Genomic DNA, 17,513 nt, shown 5'->3' with positions numbered 1-17,513 from the left:
ATTCTGCCTACTTTTAATCAAAATGTTAAGAATAGGTGTAATTATTTGAAGATTTACTGAAGTTGCAACTGACTTACTCAAATTGGTAAGTTTTCCCATGCTCCTTAAAGGAACAACTGAAAATGAAACCTGATTCTTATCACTTCCAATGTGAATTAATAATGCTGCATAGACAGACTGGCTCACAACAGCTATTCATAGCTCCAGCATCATCATGTCAAAGGTTATATGTGAACCTTACTGGATCTGGCACTGAAATTTAACCTTATGCCTTCTTAAAAGGGAGTCTCAACATGTACAGAGATTAAATTGATTTTGAAAAGAAGAGACATGTAGCTTGTCTGATCAATGCCAGGTGTTCTAGAAGGTTCACATATGTCAGTATTTCTGCTTCTGGTTTTTGTTGCATGATACAGTATAGCCTAAGAATGGCAGGTAAGTGTTGCTGGCTTCTGCTATGCATGTTTAATTACTTTCTTTTGGGATGTGCTGTTTCTTTAGCCAGCTGTACATCAGCAAGCACAAAACAAGAAGATTAATGTTCAAGTACATTTTGACCATGTAATAGAATACAGTGGAATAATGTAATAAAAAACTGATGAAGTATTATGATATGGATAATTTGAGGTGCATTAAATCTTTTTCCCCTTAATTGTTTTTCAGTTGTTTGATAAATTAGTAGCAGTTTTTTATATTAGCTATAATATGTAAGCAAATGCTTGAAGAAATATGGTTTTGCTTTAGTGACATTTAAAGTTACAACTTCTCTAAGCTCTTACCCTGTTGTGTTGATTTTTACCACTTGTCTCTTCTGAATATATTGTTATTGGAAGATGATAGCCATACAAATTATTCATAAAGGGAAGATTATCAAGGCCTGTGTTCAAAAATCAGAAAGCAAAATTCGACTAAGACCAATTCTTGCGTATCATCATATTAGGTAAAATCTAGTGAAGTGGGAGAACTCACGTATGAGGTCATTGGAGTTGTAAAGCTCCAGCTTAATCTGCAAACATTGAAAATTTAATTGGAGTAAAGTAAATGCACGTTAGCTGGATAGAAGAGTCATGGTTCTTAAATTGCAATAAAAATGCTCCTTTTTTCTTTTTAAATACAGATTTTTTTTAGCTATCAGTTTTGTTTTAAAATGCATGTTTTGAGCATGAACAGGATTTGGCATGAGAGTAAGCAGGTTGCTGACATGAAATGCTTTCATATGCAGTCAAATTAGGTGACATATTATGGCTGAATTGTTAGACTGTTCTTTGTTCGTTTTGGACCCTGTTCTGCATTTGTTTCTGCTGCTATACTGTGTGTCCGTGCTTCTTTCTCCTCTGTTTCAGATAGCTTGCCTTGACAGGATCTTGGCTTTGACACAGCCAAGATCTTTCTTCAAGACTTGGCACTTAATCTTGTGATACTTAATGTTGTGGTTTTGTGTGGAAAGACAAGTAAGCTCTGTATTAAAAACAAATTTGCCAATTCTCTGTTATGCCTGACTCAATAATAGGCAGTTTGAAGTCTTTTGTTCTTAAATCCATGTATGTGAGCAGGCTCCAATGTTTCTTACATAGTACCTTAAAGAACTAAAACCTAATGTTCATAAAGCTTTGTAGTGCTAGAAACTTCAGATTTTAGACTTCTAACCATTATTATTCCCCAGATGTTTATCTTGGTGCTAGATACCAGTGATTGGTGTGAACTGACTATCAGAATCCCATGTTAAAAATATGGTGAGCTGTAGGCTTTTCCTTGCCTCTGCACTGGTTAGGCTTGTGCTTTCTTTTGTCATTCACCTTACCTGTTTGGTAGAAATAGTTCTCCTGAGTATTCTTTTAAAGTCTGTGCAGTACCATCAGAACACTAGCAAAGTGCACAGATCATTATTGTTTACATAAAACAGCCACCTAAAATGTGGGAAACTTACAGCTCAACTTTTACATTGGTGTCTTTACTGACACAGTTGCAAATCTTTTCCAAATTTACTGATTGGAATAGTAGCTAAAATACAGTGTACTTTGAGATGGTGATATCAAGCTAGCGCTGACAGTATCCTGCATTATCTCCAGAGGACTTGGCCGGGTTTCAGAGGAGCCACAGAGACAGCATTCTCCATAGTAATGCCAACAGAGATGAATAAATTATTTCATCTCCAGCAGTCTGGCGTTTTTTCCCCTTGTTTGTGAGTTTTGTCCCAGACAGTTTCAGATGACTTGATGTGTTCTTCCTTGGGAAAAATCTCAGCTTAAATAGTTTGCTGTGCAGTGTAAACTTTTAACCCCAAATTTCTCTCCCTACTAGTTCTGTAGGCTAGCCAAATATTATTTTAATAGTCACTAAATGTGTGTGTTCCCCGCATGCAATATGTTGTCTCACTTCTGTAGTATTTAGTTCATATAACAGCGTTTGTATATTGTTCAAGTGTCCTCTTCTGTCTCTAATACATTACTGTGTGAGCATTCTGAACTCTAAGTGTATATTGCATCTAGTGCAGTAACATTCTGATTAAACACAAATTAAAGATGAACTCCCATTTCTTGCAGAACCTCAGTCTTTTCTTACTATTGCATTAAAAATAGTAAAGTTGCCCTAAATAACCAGGGCTCAGCTGCTGTGGCCACAGTATCAAACCTCAGAACATCTGGGTGAGCTGTGATGTGCTTACTGGGTTTGTTCTTTCTATGGAAGCATTGCTGATAAAGGCACAGCCTTGTTGTAACCTTGTAGGAGGAACTTAAATGGACAGGGGAGAAGTGAAATCCATGAAATTGTGTATCTCCTTCATCCTTCTGTTTGGATGCCTGGCACTGCTGGCTGCTTTTTCTTAGCTGCCAAGGTAACTCCAGAAGTGCAACTCCCTCTCCTGCTCTGTGCACTCCATCTTGGGGAAGAGGAGTTCCACAATTAGTGATTCCCAGGTGAAGGTCCTGTAGCTTGAGCCCTCAGGTACATACTGAGGGGTGCTATTCCCATAGGATGGGAATGCTGCCTCCATCTATTCAAGATGGTAACAGTGCTTAGGAAAAGGGACCTCTCCCTCTTTTTTCCCTATGATGGGCTTTCAGAGTACAATGCCCTGAGCAGCACTGGGAAGCAAATAAACCAATTTTGCTCTGGGTCAGCCAGCATTAGGCCCCGAAGATCTTTTATATCATGCCTTTTAACCCTATTCTAATAACATCTTAAATGTTTCGTGAAGGGATTATAGAATAATTTAAATTTGCTTTTTAAGTTTGACCTCTCTTTCAGAGATGGCAGAGGAAATGAGTTGGGACAAATCAGGTTTACAGATGTTTTTTATTGGAAAGGAATAGGTTGACCAAAAATGAAATACATACCAAAAGAAATAACTCTGTACCTACTTGATTTTCAATTAGATTGATGTCTAGAAGTTTGTAATAATCGAAACAAACAAATAAAAAACCCCACCACCCCAACAAATTAAGTATCAACCATTGATTTAAGTTTCCTGGAACATTTTAAGGAAATTAAATACAGTGGTTGGCTCTTTACATCCTACACTAAGAGAGGTGATGATGGTGTTGATTTGCCTAGCCAGCTGTCCAGTGAAGACCACTAAATTTGTATCTGGGAGATGATTTTCATTTATAAACATGGAGGGTCATAGTACTTCAGCTGTTCTGCTTGGTGGTGGGTTTTAAAATGAGGAGCAGGAATTCTTTTGGGCCATTCTGCTCTGCCCCTCCCAGTATTGAAAAATGAACTCTCCTTACTACACAGGGTAAAGGAAAAAGTGGCATGAAAAATTAAATAGGCAGGAGATGTTCTCAGTGTGAGACAATCCAAGTGACAAGTCTTGATTGCATTATTTAACAGCACAATCTGGAACGCTACAGAGCTTCACGTCTTAGTCTGTATTCCACTGTAACATTTCATGTTCGTGCATGAACTGCTGCCAGTCAGCTGGTGCTTCCCTGTCTGCTCTTCTCCCTCATTTTTTGTCTTCATTTCTTACAGCAGTCTTCAGCAGCTTTCAAAATTATGTGACCTTTGTGATGATCTGAAAAGCACTGGCCACTTTTACTCGATGCCTAATCAATGTGGTGCTCTTTTATTTATTTATTTCTAAAGGAGTGACCAGGTTCTTTTTAACCTGTGCTAATTCTTGATGTTTCTCAAAATATCAGTTAAACTGTTGCAAGGTCTATATATAGGCATATTTGCTAATAATTACTACTTTTTATGCATTAAACTATAAAAATAAGAGGTATTATGCAAAAATTACAGCAAAATCCAGACAGGCAATGTATATGAAATTTATTTTCTCCTAATACAAACTTTGTTTTTTCTTGTGTAACACTAAGATACTGTGGGAGTTTTTTTTCAATTGTAAAGATGTATCTAACTTCCATGGGAAGTTGTACATATGGATCATGGAAAAAGCATGTCTAAAAAGACATTTTCCAGACTCTTCAAAATGCACAAAGTCATGAGGATATATTGTCCTTAGATAGTTTCTGTCTGTCCCTATAAAAAATAATCTATTGTTAATACCCTCATTTTTGGCATTGGAAATAATGGACTAAAATACAATGATATTTATTCCATAACATATTTTGCTCATGTTAACAGAAGAGCTTTAGTAACTAACAGTTTTTTGGTTTGGTTGTTTTTTTTTTTAATCTGAGTCTAAAGGGAACTAACCTTATAGCTTCCATCAGCATTCTAAAAGAAAAAAAATTGGTTCAGGTAAACAACATCTGAGATACTTGCCCTAGGTGATTCTTTTTAAAGGTTAAAAGTTTTTGTTGATTCTTCTCAAAACATACTTCTTACAGAATCACATTTCTTTAAAAATGTGCATGTAGCTGTTTGAAATTATGACCCAATATACTTTTTGGGAAGCCCTTAGCTAATTAGAAGAAAATGGGAGACAGCTTATATCTTTAAAGACAGGGGACAAAAGAAAAAAAGCCTTCACAGGCTCACACTAGATCTTTTTGTTCTCAATTCTGATTGTGTGATGAGACAGTAAAGAATATGTTTTGAGAATTAAATATATTTAGAAGAAAAATACATTACTCCTTTCCCAAGCAGTTAAAGATGAGGCAGACAAGATGGAAAATAATCTGATTCAGTGTTTTTAGATAATAAGAGACATGGACACCTCCTGTGCTATCTGCAGTGAGTGTGTCTTTTGAGTGCTTACCTAAGTTTCTTCCAGTGAGCCTCTGCTGCACCCCAAGGTGAGATTATATGATAGTCATAAAGACAACTCATCAGGATTTCTTCTCCTCACTCAGTTTTAAATAAATCAAGAAGATAGAATCCAGGTGAATTTTTGGGATGGTAAAAGAAGAGACTACTGAAATGAATACAATTAGTCTCCTGGAGTTCCTTATACATTGTAGTAGCTCTTCAGAGAATAAAAATTCTTGATGAGTTGCTGCATGAAGAATTTGTCCCTTAGGTAATGGTGTGCCTGTTGAATTCCATGTTGTTGTTAAAAATAAATATATATACATTTAATATGTTCTGCTGTTTAGATGCCCAACCTACAGAATCTGAAAAGGAAATTTATAATCAGGTGAATGTAGTGTTAAAGGATGCAGAAGGAATACTGGAAGACTTGCAGTCATATAGAGGAGCTGGCCATGAAATACGAGAGGTGAGCTAGAGCTTTTCAATTGTGCACAGCCTGTGGTTGTTCATTGTCTGATCCTAACCAAATACTGCTGGGGTTTAACTTTGCTTGCAGGAGCTGTTTTGGCAGAGCATGTTGTCCTTTAAAATCACTGTCTTGAATTTCTGCTCTGGAATGTTTCTTTTTAACAGCAAAACAGATGTTGCTTGTTTCAATCATATTAATCCACATATGTAATAGCAAATGATGCTTCTCAGAGTTTTTGGGGTATTATGAATATTGATTTTTCTTTGTGTTCCCACATAAGCTCTTCTTGAGTTAATAGTGAATTTGGAAAAAGTGTGGTGTGACTACAGTGCAATACTGAAGAGTGTTGACATTCTCTTGTATGGTAACTGGAGAAGCCTGGTTTGGTAATCCTAACACAAAAGGCATCTCATTTTCACTCCCTTTTAATTGGCTTTTATTTACTAAGATGTTTGGAACAGAAGCAAAGTTCCTGTACAGAATGTCATTCAAATTTTCCTTTGTTTAATAAAGGGTGGAATAAATATTCTCCCAACCCCCTTTCTTTCTTCCTTCCTCACATGCAGCAATGGGGGCTGCTTTGCTCATGAAGGAAGGAGTTACTCACTCTAACATATCCTTAAGAAATAGTATTAGATAGGAGGAGTCTCTGTTCACTCCATAGCAATTTGAGATACTCAAAGCCATTCACCTTGGAAAGTTTTTCTCTCCATGGAATGGATAAGGTAGGTTTAAGAAGGATGACTGTGTCACACAAAACCCTTAGGAGGGGAGATAGCTTACTGTCCATGTTCAGGGACAGGCTGTAGGATCAGGCAGGAATGTATGTGTGCAGATGCCATAGAGAAATGAGAGATACTCCTCTGAGAGGAGGTAGACATGGCAGGAAGGAAACTTTCTAGGACCAGAGAGGAGTGTGCTGCAAGCCACAGCCCATGGTTGACTGAAACAGTTCTTGAAATCAAGAACTTGACAGTGAAAATTCTGCAGGAGAGTTGTGAGCATTTTTATTTCTGTTTTCTTAGTATATTTTCAGTTGCTAACTGGAGAGGTTGAATTTAAGGTATTAAATGTCTGGGAAGTTTACTGTAAAGACAAAGTCTATAAATATATCCTTCAAAGCTGTGGTATATGCTATGTACTGGTGGTGCTTTATGTTGTTGATTATGCTTAAATGTTCCTGCTGTAATAGTTAGCCTGAATTTCACAGCAATTTCTTTTCTTTGCAAATTTGGGAATTAGTGCTAGATGCCAACATTAAGATGAGGCTTTGATCACTAATTTTTTTTTTTTTTTTTTTTTTTTTTTTTTTTTTTTTTTTTTTTTTTTTTTTTGCTTGGAGTAAGCACAGTAAAGTTGTTAATTTTAATTAACTAGGTCTGGTTGTGTAAATTTTCTTATCTGACTTACTTGATTTTTAACCATTTCTTTATACTCTCTCCAAGTTGTTTTCCTGTTCAGGATGCTTACTTTCAACACAAATTTTTAGACCTTTTTGGAACAGACATGGGTTAGTACATGCTTGTCTCTCAACTGAAAACTTCTTAGTAGGTAGATATTTAATTATTAGCTCTTCAAACAATTGTCTTGCATAGGTGTTTTGGTTTTTTTTGTGTTTTGTTGTTTGGGGTTGTTTTGTCAGCAGTGCATCAGTTATTCCCAATCTAAGCATATTTTTCTCCTCTCTTTTTCCAATTTAAGGCAATACAGCATCCAAATGATGAGAAGCTGCAAGAGAAGGCATGGGGTGCAGTTGTTCCACTAGTAGGCAAACTAAAGAAATTCTATGAATTTTCTCAAAGACTAGGTAAGTGGAAAGGTGTTAACTTGGGGTTTTTTTTGTCTTAATTAATTAGTATATTTGGCGTATTCAGATGTGATCACATCTAGATCAGCTCCTTTGTGGAAAAGAGCTCATATTGTACAGATTCCTCCATACACTGGATGACAGCAATCTTGCTTCAGTGGATATCTGAGAGGGGAAAGAGAATGGGATCATCCTTGCTGCTCTTCCTCTACTCCTTTAGTAACTCAGGAAAGCAGTAACCAGCTGATTGACTGGAAATTAGTGAACTAAATAATCAGGAATTAATTCTGTCAGTGTTTCTGATACCAAGAGTACTTAAAAGAGACTGTATTATTCCTCCCTAAACACCAGAAATAATTTGCTGTGTGGAAATGCATGATCTTGGTTCATACACATGCAATACTTGAGATGGGGCTTCATGCCTCTTCTGAAACTCGCTGATGTGATGGATATGCTGATAAAACCTGAGACTTGTTTTTTTACCAGCTTTCTGTTGTTATCTCACTTTCAATCAAATTTATTAATGTAGCTTGTATAAAATGTGTTTAAAACACGGAAACTTGTTGCAGGCAAGTTCTGCTTTTTAAAATGGGTGAGGTGTTTTTCTCAAGAAGATGAACAGGAAGCTGGATTATAAATTTATCTTAAATAAGTCATGACTTCTGCTTACAGCTATGTGCCTCTTGAATTCTATGTTCTCCTAAAGGCTGAAGTCTGCTAACACAGGTTATTGAAATATGTTCTACACAAATGTTACAGACAAAGCTTGAGTAGAACTTCTCAAGAAGTTTTTTTTTGTGCCTGTCATTGCTGATGTGACCTGGTCTGTGCAGCAATTTGTACATAAATATGACAACAGTTGACACCCAGATGAGCAATTCATGGAGTCCCTTTATTATTAATCACCATGCATTTTGGCAGCTGTGTATTTTAAGTCTAGCATGCAGAATACCAGGCAGTGCTGATGCAAGGGGCAGGTGCAGGTGTGTGTTGCAAACTCCTCTCGTGTGTTGCAGAGGCCGGGCTGCGGGGCCTGCTGGGCGCCCTGACGAGCACTCCGTACTCCCCAACGCAGCACCTGGAGCGAGAGCAGGCTCTTGCTAAGCAGTTTGCAGAAATTCTTCACTTCACACTCCGATTTGATGAGCTCAAGGTAAGAGCTTGTGATCAGAAGGGCTAGAAAAAGAAGCCAAGTGTGTTTGCTGAAGCAGTCTGGGTTGTGTTCTGCTCTGGAATAGAATGTGCAGTGGATACTCAAATATCCAATATGCTTGGCTTGCTCTTGTGACCTAGAGTAAGATTAAACTGGAAAGCAGATGAAATATCATACTAGCTTTAGGCACTTGTATTTCAGTTCACATTAATCATGTTTCTTCACCCAAATTTGGCATATCTCTTGGGATAATGCTGCTGCTTTTAGCTTGTGCGCACCCATAGTCCAGCTATTTTCTTGCTATGTGCAAAGAACTAAGCTGAAATGATAATTAATTTGCTGGTCTGATCCTTGGAATCAAATTAGCAAAGCAATTTTTTTCAACCTACTAATTTCCAACTTGTATTTAGAAGATTGTTCCCTTTCTCATTCCTGTTAGAGCTTGTTCTGAATCTGAGAAACCAGAAAGCTTTATGTTGTGCTTACAAGTTCCAAACATGACACAGGCCTTTTTGCTTCACTTCAGGAAGTTGAATATATTCTTGTTGGGTATATTACATTTTATGAAAACTTGTCCTTACTTTTCTTGAATTTGTTACAACTCTCTTGCATCCATATCTACATAGATGACAAATCCTGCTATACAGAATGACTTCAGCTACTATAGAAGAACTCTGAGCCGTATGAGGATTAACAATGTCCCGGTAGGTAACCCTTGGATAAGATGAAATTAATTCTGCTACCACCTCTCTTCTCCATATACAGAACAACTAAACCCTTTCTTCTGTTTTTTAGGCAGAGGGAGAAAATGAAGTAAATAATGAATTGGCAAACAGAATGTCTTTATTTTACGCTGAAGCGACGCCAATGTTGAAAACCTTAAGTGATGCCACAACAAAGTTTGTGTCAGAGGTAAGAGTATAAATTTCTGACTTGGATAATGTGCTTCACAGCACTGCAGGGCCAGACATAATGGGCAACACAACCTCCCCCAGGCCTAAACTGGCATCTAGGAATAAAACTTGGGGTTTGGAGGTTCAAGAAATGTAATGTGTCATTCCCAGCTGCTGTAGAGTTAGGGACTCCAGCCAGGCACTTTGTGTATGCATCCCCAAAATTTAATGAATATTGTCACATCAGCAGTGATGGCTTTTCTCAAGCAGGGAGCTGGAACAGGTATTTTGCCTGCACTGTGGTGTGGTTTAGAGCAGAAATTTCAGAAAATTGAAAGGGAAACAGCTTGATTCTCTCTGCTTGAAATAGGGAATGGAATTGAAATGTAGCTTCCTCTTCTCCTTCCCAAGACTCTTTTGTTACTCTGTGTAAAGTCAAGTATACTACATTATTACAAAAGAGAGAGGGAACCTGAACTGGAAAAGTATTTCAGCATGTTGACACATCCCTATTTATCCTTGACTACCTAAGTAAATACTGGTTGTAAAATCCAATCACTGCATGTACTGTGCTTGCCTTCTAGTAACTGTGATGATTTTTGGTTTACGTGCAAAGAATGCTCACTATTTCTTAGTAGAAAATAATTTTACATTACATGATTCATGCAAAGTTACATCTTTTATTTTTTTTTCTTCTTCTCAGTTCAGCTTTATGCTTGAAATGCCTTAAGAAAACTGTCCTCTTATTTTACATTTATTTGTGATGGTTGTCTGCCACAATTTTAAGTTTTGCTATTACAGCAGATGAATATATTTGACTATAGAAATTTTTGTCTTTGAAGAAGCAGGTTAGATGATGATTCCTTCAAAACTTTCCAAAAGTCAGTCATGTCAAGGGTGTAGTTCCTTGGCTACAAACAAGCAGGCAAAACCCATATGGTAGCCTTCACTCTGTGAATTGTTAATCTATACAATAACATTAAAAAAAAAAAAACAGTGCAAGACTACTGGACTTACCATAGTTGTGTTGATTTTTTTAATTGCTCCACATTGCTATGCCAACAGATAACTGATTTGACTTAGGTTTTGTAGCATAATATTTCACAGTAATTGAGTTGTGGCAACTGTTCACCTTCTTTTGCAGAATAAAAATTTACCGATAGAGAATACAACAGATTGCTTAAGCACCATGGCCAGTGTGTGCAGGGTCATGCTGGAAACCCCGTGAGTACCAACACTGCTTGGGTTGGGTGTGAGTCAGAGTCAGAGTCTCTGTTTCAGACCTGACGTGTGATGCATGAAAGAAATATAATTGGAGTGATTAGGAGCTGTGATGTTTCCTTTTTACCAGCCTAGTTGTTTACACTGACGTGAAACCACCGTGTTTCGTTTTGCCAGCCACGGAAATCGTGCGGTCTGCTTCTGTGAACATATTAATATTTAAAAATAGAATGGCTATGGAAGCTAGGCAACCTCTTGGCACTCTTCATAAGTGGTTTTCTCATGTATTATTCAGAGAAATAGGCTATTTGAGCATGATTGCCTAGGGTCTCCTGAAAGAGGGGCTGTGGGCAATGCCCTGGACGTTGTGTCCTTGCTGACTGGCCTGGCTGATTGCTCTAAAAAATGACAGTGCTCCTCTCAGGGGAATTAAGAGACAACTTCTAGGCATGAAGGCAGTCAATTGTCTTCTGTTTATTTGAGAGGCACTGGGAGTATGACCAAAGTCACACTAATCTTTGGTTATTTTTTTAAATCTGTTTCTTCTGTGTTCTAAATAGTTTTCTGTTGGTAAAATTACTGGGGCATGAGCCATGTCTTTTTAAATAAGTTTCTGTCCAAATACCACAGGACATTTGTTTTGGAGTACGTTAAGAGCTCCAAGCATTTATACTCTTACTCTTCTTAGGAATTAATTCCATTTTAAAAAGCAGTTAAAGGTTGTCCAGTCGCCTGCCCTTTTTTTTTTCTAAGTCAGAAGTTTGGTTGTGTATTAGAAGGTGGCAGAGAAAAGTGTAGGAAGCACTGGAGACCAAGTTAGTATGTATTGTTTTAATATTTTTCAAAATTAATTTTTTTTTAAATTTAAGAATTTTAGAAACCTATTGTTTTAGGTTTGAGAATTTCTATTAATCTTCAGGTAACTTTGTAAACAATCATCTGACTTTTGAAAGGAATAAAGAAAATTCAAAAGTTTGGGGTTCATAGATTTGGTTGGGTTGGTTTGGTTTTCTTTTCTCTGAGGATTTATTGTAGAATTTTTCTCTTTAATCCTAATTTGGGTGTTACTAGTATTTACTATTATCTTGTGCTTTATAGATAATAAGCTGTGTTTTTACATTCCAGTGAATATAGAAGCAGGTTTACAAATGAGGAAACAGTATCATTCTGTCTGAGGGTAATGGTGGGTGTCATCATACTCTACGACCACGTGCATCCAGTGGGCGCTTTTGCCAAAACTTCAAAAATTGATGTAAGTTTACTGTTGCTAAATAATCCCCTGAGTGTTAAAATTGTGTGTAGGCTCCTTTTCTGTCTTGCAGATTCTGGTAGCAGATGTATACACTGGGTTGGTGCTAAACACATAGCTGTGAGCAAAGATGTATATTTAAGTAGTGAGAAATACAAACTAGGCCTTTGGACATGTAAGTGGGTCATGAAAAATCTGTTTTTATGTAATGCAGGTAGTGTCCAGAAATACTTGTAAGCAGTGGTTGTGATGAAAGATCCAGATCAGAAAGTAACAATGGCCCTTGGCTTGTTCCTCACTGATTGATGAATAGTTCAGTTCACCATCCACCACACTTTGAGTTTCTAACTTTTATTGTTGTTTGATAGTAAGCCTGTGAAATACATGGTGTTACTCTGTGGTTTTGTGGTTATTTCAAAGGGAGTATTATCCCACTGCATTAACTACAGCTGATCATTATTTCACTGGCTGAATGAAATAATTCTTAATGGATTTATGATAAACATGTATTTTTGCTCACAGTTCCATATTTTTTTTAAGGCTGATAAAGCAGAGCTTGAAAGTTGCATTCACTAAAGTTATTGTAGAATGGTCTGGGTTTAGAGGGACCTTAAAGATCATCCCGTTCCAGCCCCCCTGCCATGGGGAGGGACACCTTCCACTAGACCAGGTTGCTCAGGGCCCTGTCCAGCCTGGCCTTGAGCACTTCCAGGTTTGGGGCAGCCACAACGTTCAAAGCCATTCTCCCTCATTTTATCACTACATGCTCTTGTAAAATGTATCTTTCCAGCTCTCTTGTAGCCCCCTTTAGGTACTGGAAGGTGCTCTGAGGTCTCCCCAGATCATTCTCCATGCTGAGCAGCCCCAATTCTCTCAGTCTTTCCTCCCTGGAGAGGTGCTCCAGCCCTCTGATCGTCTTCATGACCCTCCTCTGGACTCACTCTGGCACAGCCATGTCATTTTTCTGCTGGTGACACAGAGCTGGGTCCAGGTAGGGTCTGAGCAGAGCAGAGGTGGAGAATCACCTCCCTTGCTGTGCTGGCCACACTTCTTTTGCAGCCCAGGACAGTGTTGGCTTTCTGGGCTACCAGAGCACTTTGCTGGGTCATATTGAACTTCTCATCCAACAACTCCCCCCAGCCCTTCTCCTCTGGGCTGCTCCCAGTCCATTCCCTGCCCGGCCTGTGTTTGGGCTTGTGATGCCCTGATCCAATTGCAGGACCTTGGAGTTGTTGAGCTTCATGAAGTTCACAGGTCCCACTCTCCAGCCTGTCCAGATCCCTCTGGAGGCCTTCCCTCCCCTCCAGACTGTCAGCCACACCACTCAGCTTGGTGTCATCAGCAAAGTTGCTGAGGATGCACTTGATGCAGCTTTTTAAGAAGCTAAGCCAGTCTGTGATAGGAAGATGTAGTGCTGAAAGCTTAATTCCTTTTTAATATCCAGAAAATGTCTTTACACTGCTGCTATTTTTAAATACTTATTTTTGATCTTTTACATACTGAATATAAAATATTCCTGTAAACTCAAAAGGTATTAACATGGAAAAAACTGTAATTTTTTTAACTCCTAGATGAAAGGATGCATCAAAGTTCTTAAAGACCAGCCTCCTAACAGTGTAGAAGGCCTTCTAAATGCTCTCAGGTACTCCTTTTTGTTTCTTGGGTATTTTAATGTTTTGATGTGAGTTTTCATTAATTGTCCTGGTCATTTTCTTTGCAACAAAGTGTTCAGTGACTGTTACAGGGAAAGGTGAATATCATTATTGCAGGCTTTTGTTCTAATGTGTCTTGAGACAAGGATGTGTGAAGAGGCCTCTGTGTTTTAACAGAGTTGTGAATTTTCAGTTGCTCATTCTAAGATAACCTTTTCCATGCATGCAGGTTAAGAATGAGTCAGTATGGCATGGTAAGTAATAGAAATTGTTCCTTTTCAGAAAGAACTAAAGGCATGAGTCTCTGCTGTAGAATAGATGAGACAAGAATTTGCCACATTAATTGGAGAATTAAAGAAAAATTAATAATTCAGTATATTAAATCTAAAACCTGCTGATTTGGGTTGTAAAGCTGTATCTTTAGTCAGTCACGTGTTCGTTGTGTGGGTGTCCAGCATGGGAGAAGTGGCAAAAAGTGCAAAAATGTGATAGGCAGGTGAAGTCTTTGTTCTTATCCATGCTTGGAAAAGTATTATTACTTTGGTGACAAATAACTGGAACTGAGTGTCATTACTCATGTTCTTGCTTGGAATGTGGAAGCTTTAGTTTGTCTAGTCTGAAATTGTGCAGTTGTGATTTGTTTTCCTTATCTGTAGTGAAGCTGCTTTAATTTCGTTTGCCCTCTTTTTATTTTTTGTGTCATGATGTGGTAAGGAGTTAAATAATGTGATATTGTAGGTGGGTTCTTTTGCAAAGTTAGTTCAGATTATTAGTTAAAATTTAAAAAATCCATGCCTAATTTGAAACTTCATGTGATTATTTCCATGCTAAAATCATGTTCATCTCTGAACTTCGTAACATGAAGTCTTTGAGATGGTGATCAGTAAAAACACAGGCTTCCAGATGGAAAATGCTGCATTAGTATTTATTTCTGACTAGTTTATTGTGATTGCAGCTGCCATTATCACCAGTCTTTATTAGTAGCCCATTTTTCCCATCACTGCTGACACTATGAAAGTACATGGAAGGTGTACTTCAGGTGCTCACTGCACCAAGCAGTGACATTAACTTTTAGTTAATTAGGCAATTAACTTTGTGGTTAGCAGTGTAAATCCAGTCCATGCTCTCAAGCTGTGCTTTCCCTGCTCCAACCCTTTCCATGCATGGATGCTGTAACAATCCTGGTTTTGTACATTTGATTACTCTCTGGGTAGGATATCTAAATCTTTTCTAAACCACCTTTGGAATTGTTAGGAAGAGATGCAGGGGTGAGCTGCTGTGTGTTCATGTGAAGAAAACAGGTTCAAGATGTCATTGTGACAAATTAAGTCCAAATCTAAGTCTTTGATTCTGGAGGATGGAGAAGTCCTTGGGTTTTCCCAAGAGACAGATAATGTGTTTCAAAAACAAATGGAAGGTGGTATAGGGTTTTGGAGGGAGATCAGCTCTTTGTAATTTCAAATTCATCTGAGTATTGTAATCATGTTCAGCTTTTTCACGTGGGCAGAATACCAAGTGCAGTAACTTCTCAGGATTTCAGAAAACCTTCGGCTGCCTGTTTATTGAAAGTATGAATTACCAAAAAGTGCTGAAATCTAGAGTATTATTAACTTCCAAACTAAAAAGTCATTATCTATTTATCAAGTGAACAAGTGAAATAGTACTGCAGTTGTGGATAACAATGAAAGTGCTAATTTAACATGTTAAATTTAAATTACAAAGTAAGTTTTATTTGCTTTTAGATTAGTTAGGAAGGAAGATAAGGAAAATTAATCACACAAAAAGTCTGCAATGAGGATATCTTCTAAAAATAGATATAGCTGGGTTTTTAATAGTGATTTAAAATGTGCTATTATCCTAGAGAATTTTGAAAGGGTAAGGAGCTGAAATAAGCACATGTGTATGCTCTTCAGTTTTAGCAGCACAGTCACTTAACTAAGCAGGAAATTAGGCTGAAAAGTGATTAAATCCATTGTCATTGAGGGATCTTGGGAAGGTTTGGTCACTGGAAGTTTTGATGAAGAGTTTCTCAAGCTGTTTTATTTGAAGATATTTCCTGTGGGCAGAGCCCTCAGAGTTGGTCTGATGGATAATTACCTGTCACCAGTGGTACTGTGAGCTTACTGTGAAAGGCAGTGTCCAGCTGAGGATTATTTTGAGGTCCCTTTGGTGCAAGGCTGCCTTATTCTAGTTCTGATTGGGAAGATCATTTTCTGATCAGAATGTCTGACTTGTGTTCTCAGTGACCATGGAGTGGGTGGTGATCCATGGCTGAGGGTTTTGCTGTGGTACGGTCAGGTTGAGCCATAAACAAAGAAATTGCATATTTGTAAGCTAAAGTGCAATAGCATTTATGCTCACCTTGACTTTATTTCTGTGTTTAGGTACACAACAAAGCATTTGAATGATGAGACTACCTCCAAGCAAATTAAATCCATGTTGCAATAACAATTACCTGGAATTCGCACCTGCTGTAGACAGTATTCTGCAATGACTGAGATGCACAGATTTTTTTTTTAGTGATTGCAACTACTATCTCGTTCATTCTTGCTTTTTATTTTCTCTCTTCCTGTTTACTCTTTTTTTTTAATCACTTCCTTGTACCTAAGTAAGCTCAGACTTCTTTTCTGTGCCAAATCAATGAAAATTATCAATTCTGGAAAGTATTTCTACTTTTCAGAATAGCCATCCTAAGTGGCAGCTAATTATGCGTTGCATTTGGATTTCTCTGTACTGGGGAAAGATTTGTGACTTGAACTAAATATTTTTAAACTTGTGGTTTTTTTCTTTTTTTGAAAAACTAATATTTAATATTGCTTCTTCTGCATGGCAAGACTGCCTACTTCTGCTATTTAAAAATCCCTTGATGACTTCATTTTCTATTGCAGCTTATTTTCATGTGCAACCATGAGGAAACTAAAAGCAGATTTGTTTAAATTAACTGTGTTTGTACAAAATGGTACCCAACACAAAAGTTTTTTTAAATGAGTAAAAACGGTTTTGTTTAAAAGTTACGTTTGCATTTTGACTCATTTTTGTAAGGATGTATGTTGTATGTTTAACCTTTAATAACTAACGTTAAACTGTGGTGTGTGCGTAGCAAAATTACGTATGCATGTTCATGTCAAATGATTGGCTGTGGATAAGATAATAAAATCAGCTTTCATTTTTCTAAGTGTGGTTTGATTTACCAGTATTTTGAGTGAGATGTCTTCGTGCTCTTTGGATTTTTACAAAAAAATAAATTTATAAATTTTATATAGTGAAAACTCTGCTGTTTCATTACCAGTAACCAGTTGCCTAAGCCACTGATTTAAGCCTGGTGTGTTTTAGGGTTCTTGCTCTCCACTTGGTGCTGCTTCCCTCTCCCTGAGAGTTATTACTCAGGTAGGGTTTGTGATGAGGAACTTGGTGCAGTCCATATAGATCCCAGTGGACATTGCTGAGCAACCTGCATCTGGGCTACCCATGCTGCCTCCTCATACAGCCATCAGAAATGACTCTGCACATTGGTATCTCTCCACACCAGGGGTGGGAAGATGAACTCCCCTTGCTCTGTACTGATGTGTACTCCTATGGATCTAGGTATTTGTACTGTGTAAAATCTGAATAATCACTGCATACTAAATAATGGTTCTTCTTAGGGAAACAATTTATAGCCACAAGTCTTACATAGGTTGGTGAAAAAATTAAAGCTCTTTTGGGAGGGAAAGGATTGAAGGGGAAAAGTTGCAGCTCTTCCAAAGGACCTTGGCAGTTTGAAGAGATGGGCAAAGAGGAACTGTCTGAAATACAGAAAAGGCAAATGCAGGGTCCTGCACCTGAGGAGGAACAGCCCCAGGCACCAGCAAGGCTGGGGACTGACCTGCTGGGAAGCAGCTCGGTGGAGAAGGACCTGGGGGAGTG

General features: G+C 37.9%; 1 protein-coding gene across 5 annotated transcripts in view; it reads left to right on the top strand.

The window, feature by feature from the left end:
* The window catches only part of CYRIB (CYFIP related Rac1 interactor B), a 96,787-nt gene extending 79,922 nt beyond the window's left edge, over positions 1–16,865 (top strand). For all 5 annotated transcript variants that reach the window (XM_066566406.1, XM_066566424.1, XM_066566415.1 and 2 more), the window contains 9 exons: positions 5,508–5,629; positions 7,334–7,439; positions 8,456–8,592; positions 9,219–9,296; positions 9,388–9,504; positions 10,630–10,709; positions 11,832–11,958; positions 13,527–13,597; positions 15,992–16,865. In XM_066566406.1, coding sequence (XP_066422503.1) covers positions 5,508–5,629; positions 7,334–7,439; positions 8,456–8,592; positions 9,219–9,296; positions 9,388–9,504; positions 10,630–10,709; positions 11,832–11,958; positions 13,527–13,597; positions 15,992–16,055 — 902 coding nt within the window. In that variant the 3' untranslated portion in view covers positions 16,056–16,865. The remainder of the gene's footprint in view (positions 1–5,507; positions 5,630–7,333; positions 7,440–8,455; positions 8,593–9,218; positions 9,297–9,387; positions 9,505–10,629; positions 10,710–11,831; positions 11,959–13,526; positions 13,598–15,991) is intronic.
* Positions 16,866–17,513: the final 648 nt, after the last annotated feature.

This window comes from Molothrus aeneus, chromosome 1, assembly GCF_037042795.1.
Source record: "Molothrus aeneus isolate 106 chromosome 1, BPBGC_Maene_1.0, whole genome shotgun sequence".
Classification (NCBI taxonomy): Eukaryota; Metazoa; Chordata; class Aves; order Passeriformes; family Icteridae; genus Molothrus; species Molothrus aeneus.
The sequence above is the reverse complement of the archived record's forward strand: the minus strand, read 5'-3'. Positions and strand labels throughout refer to the sequence as shown.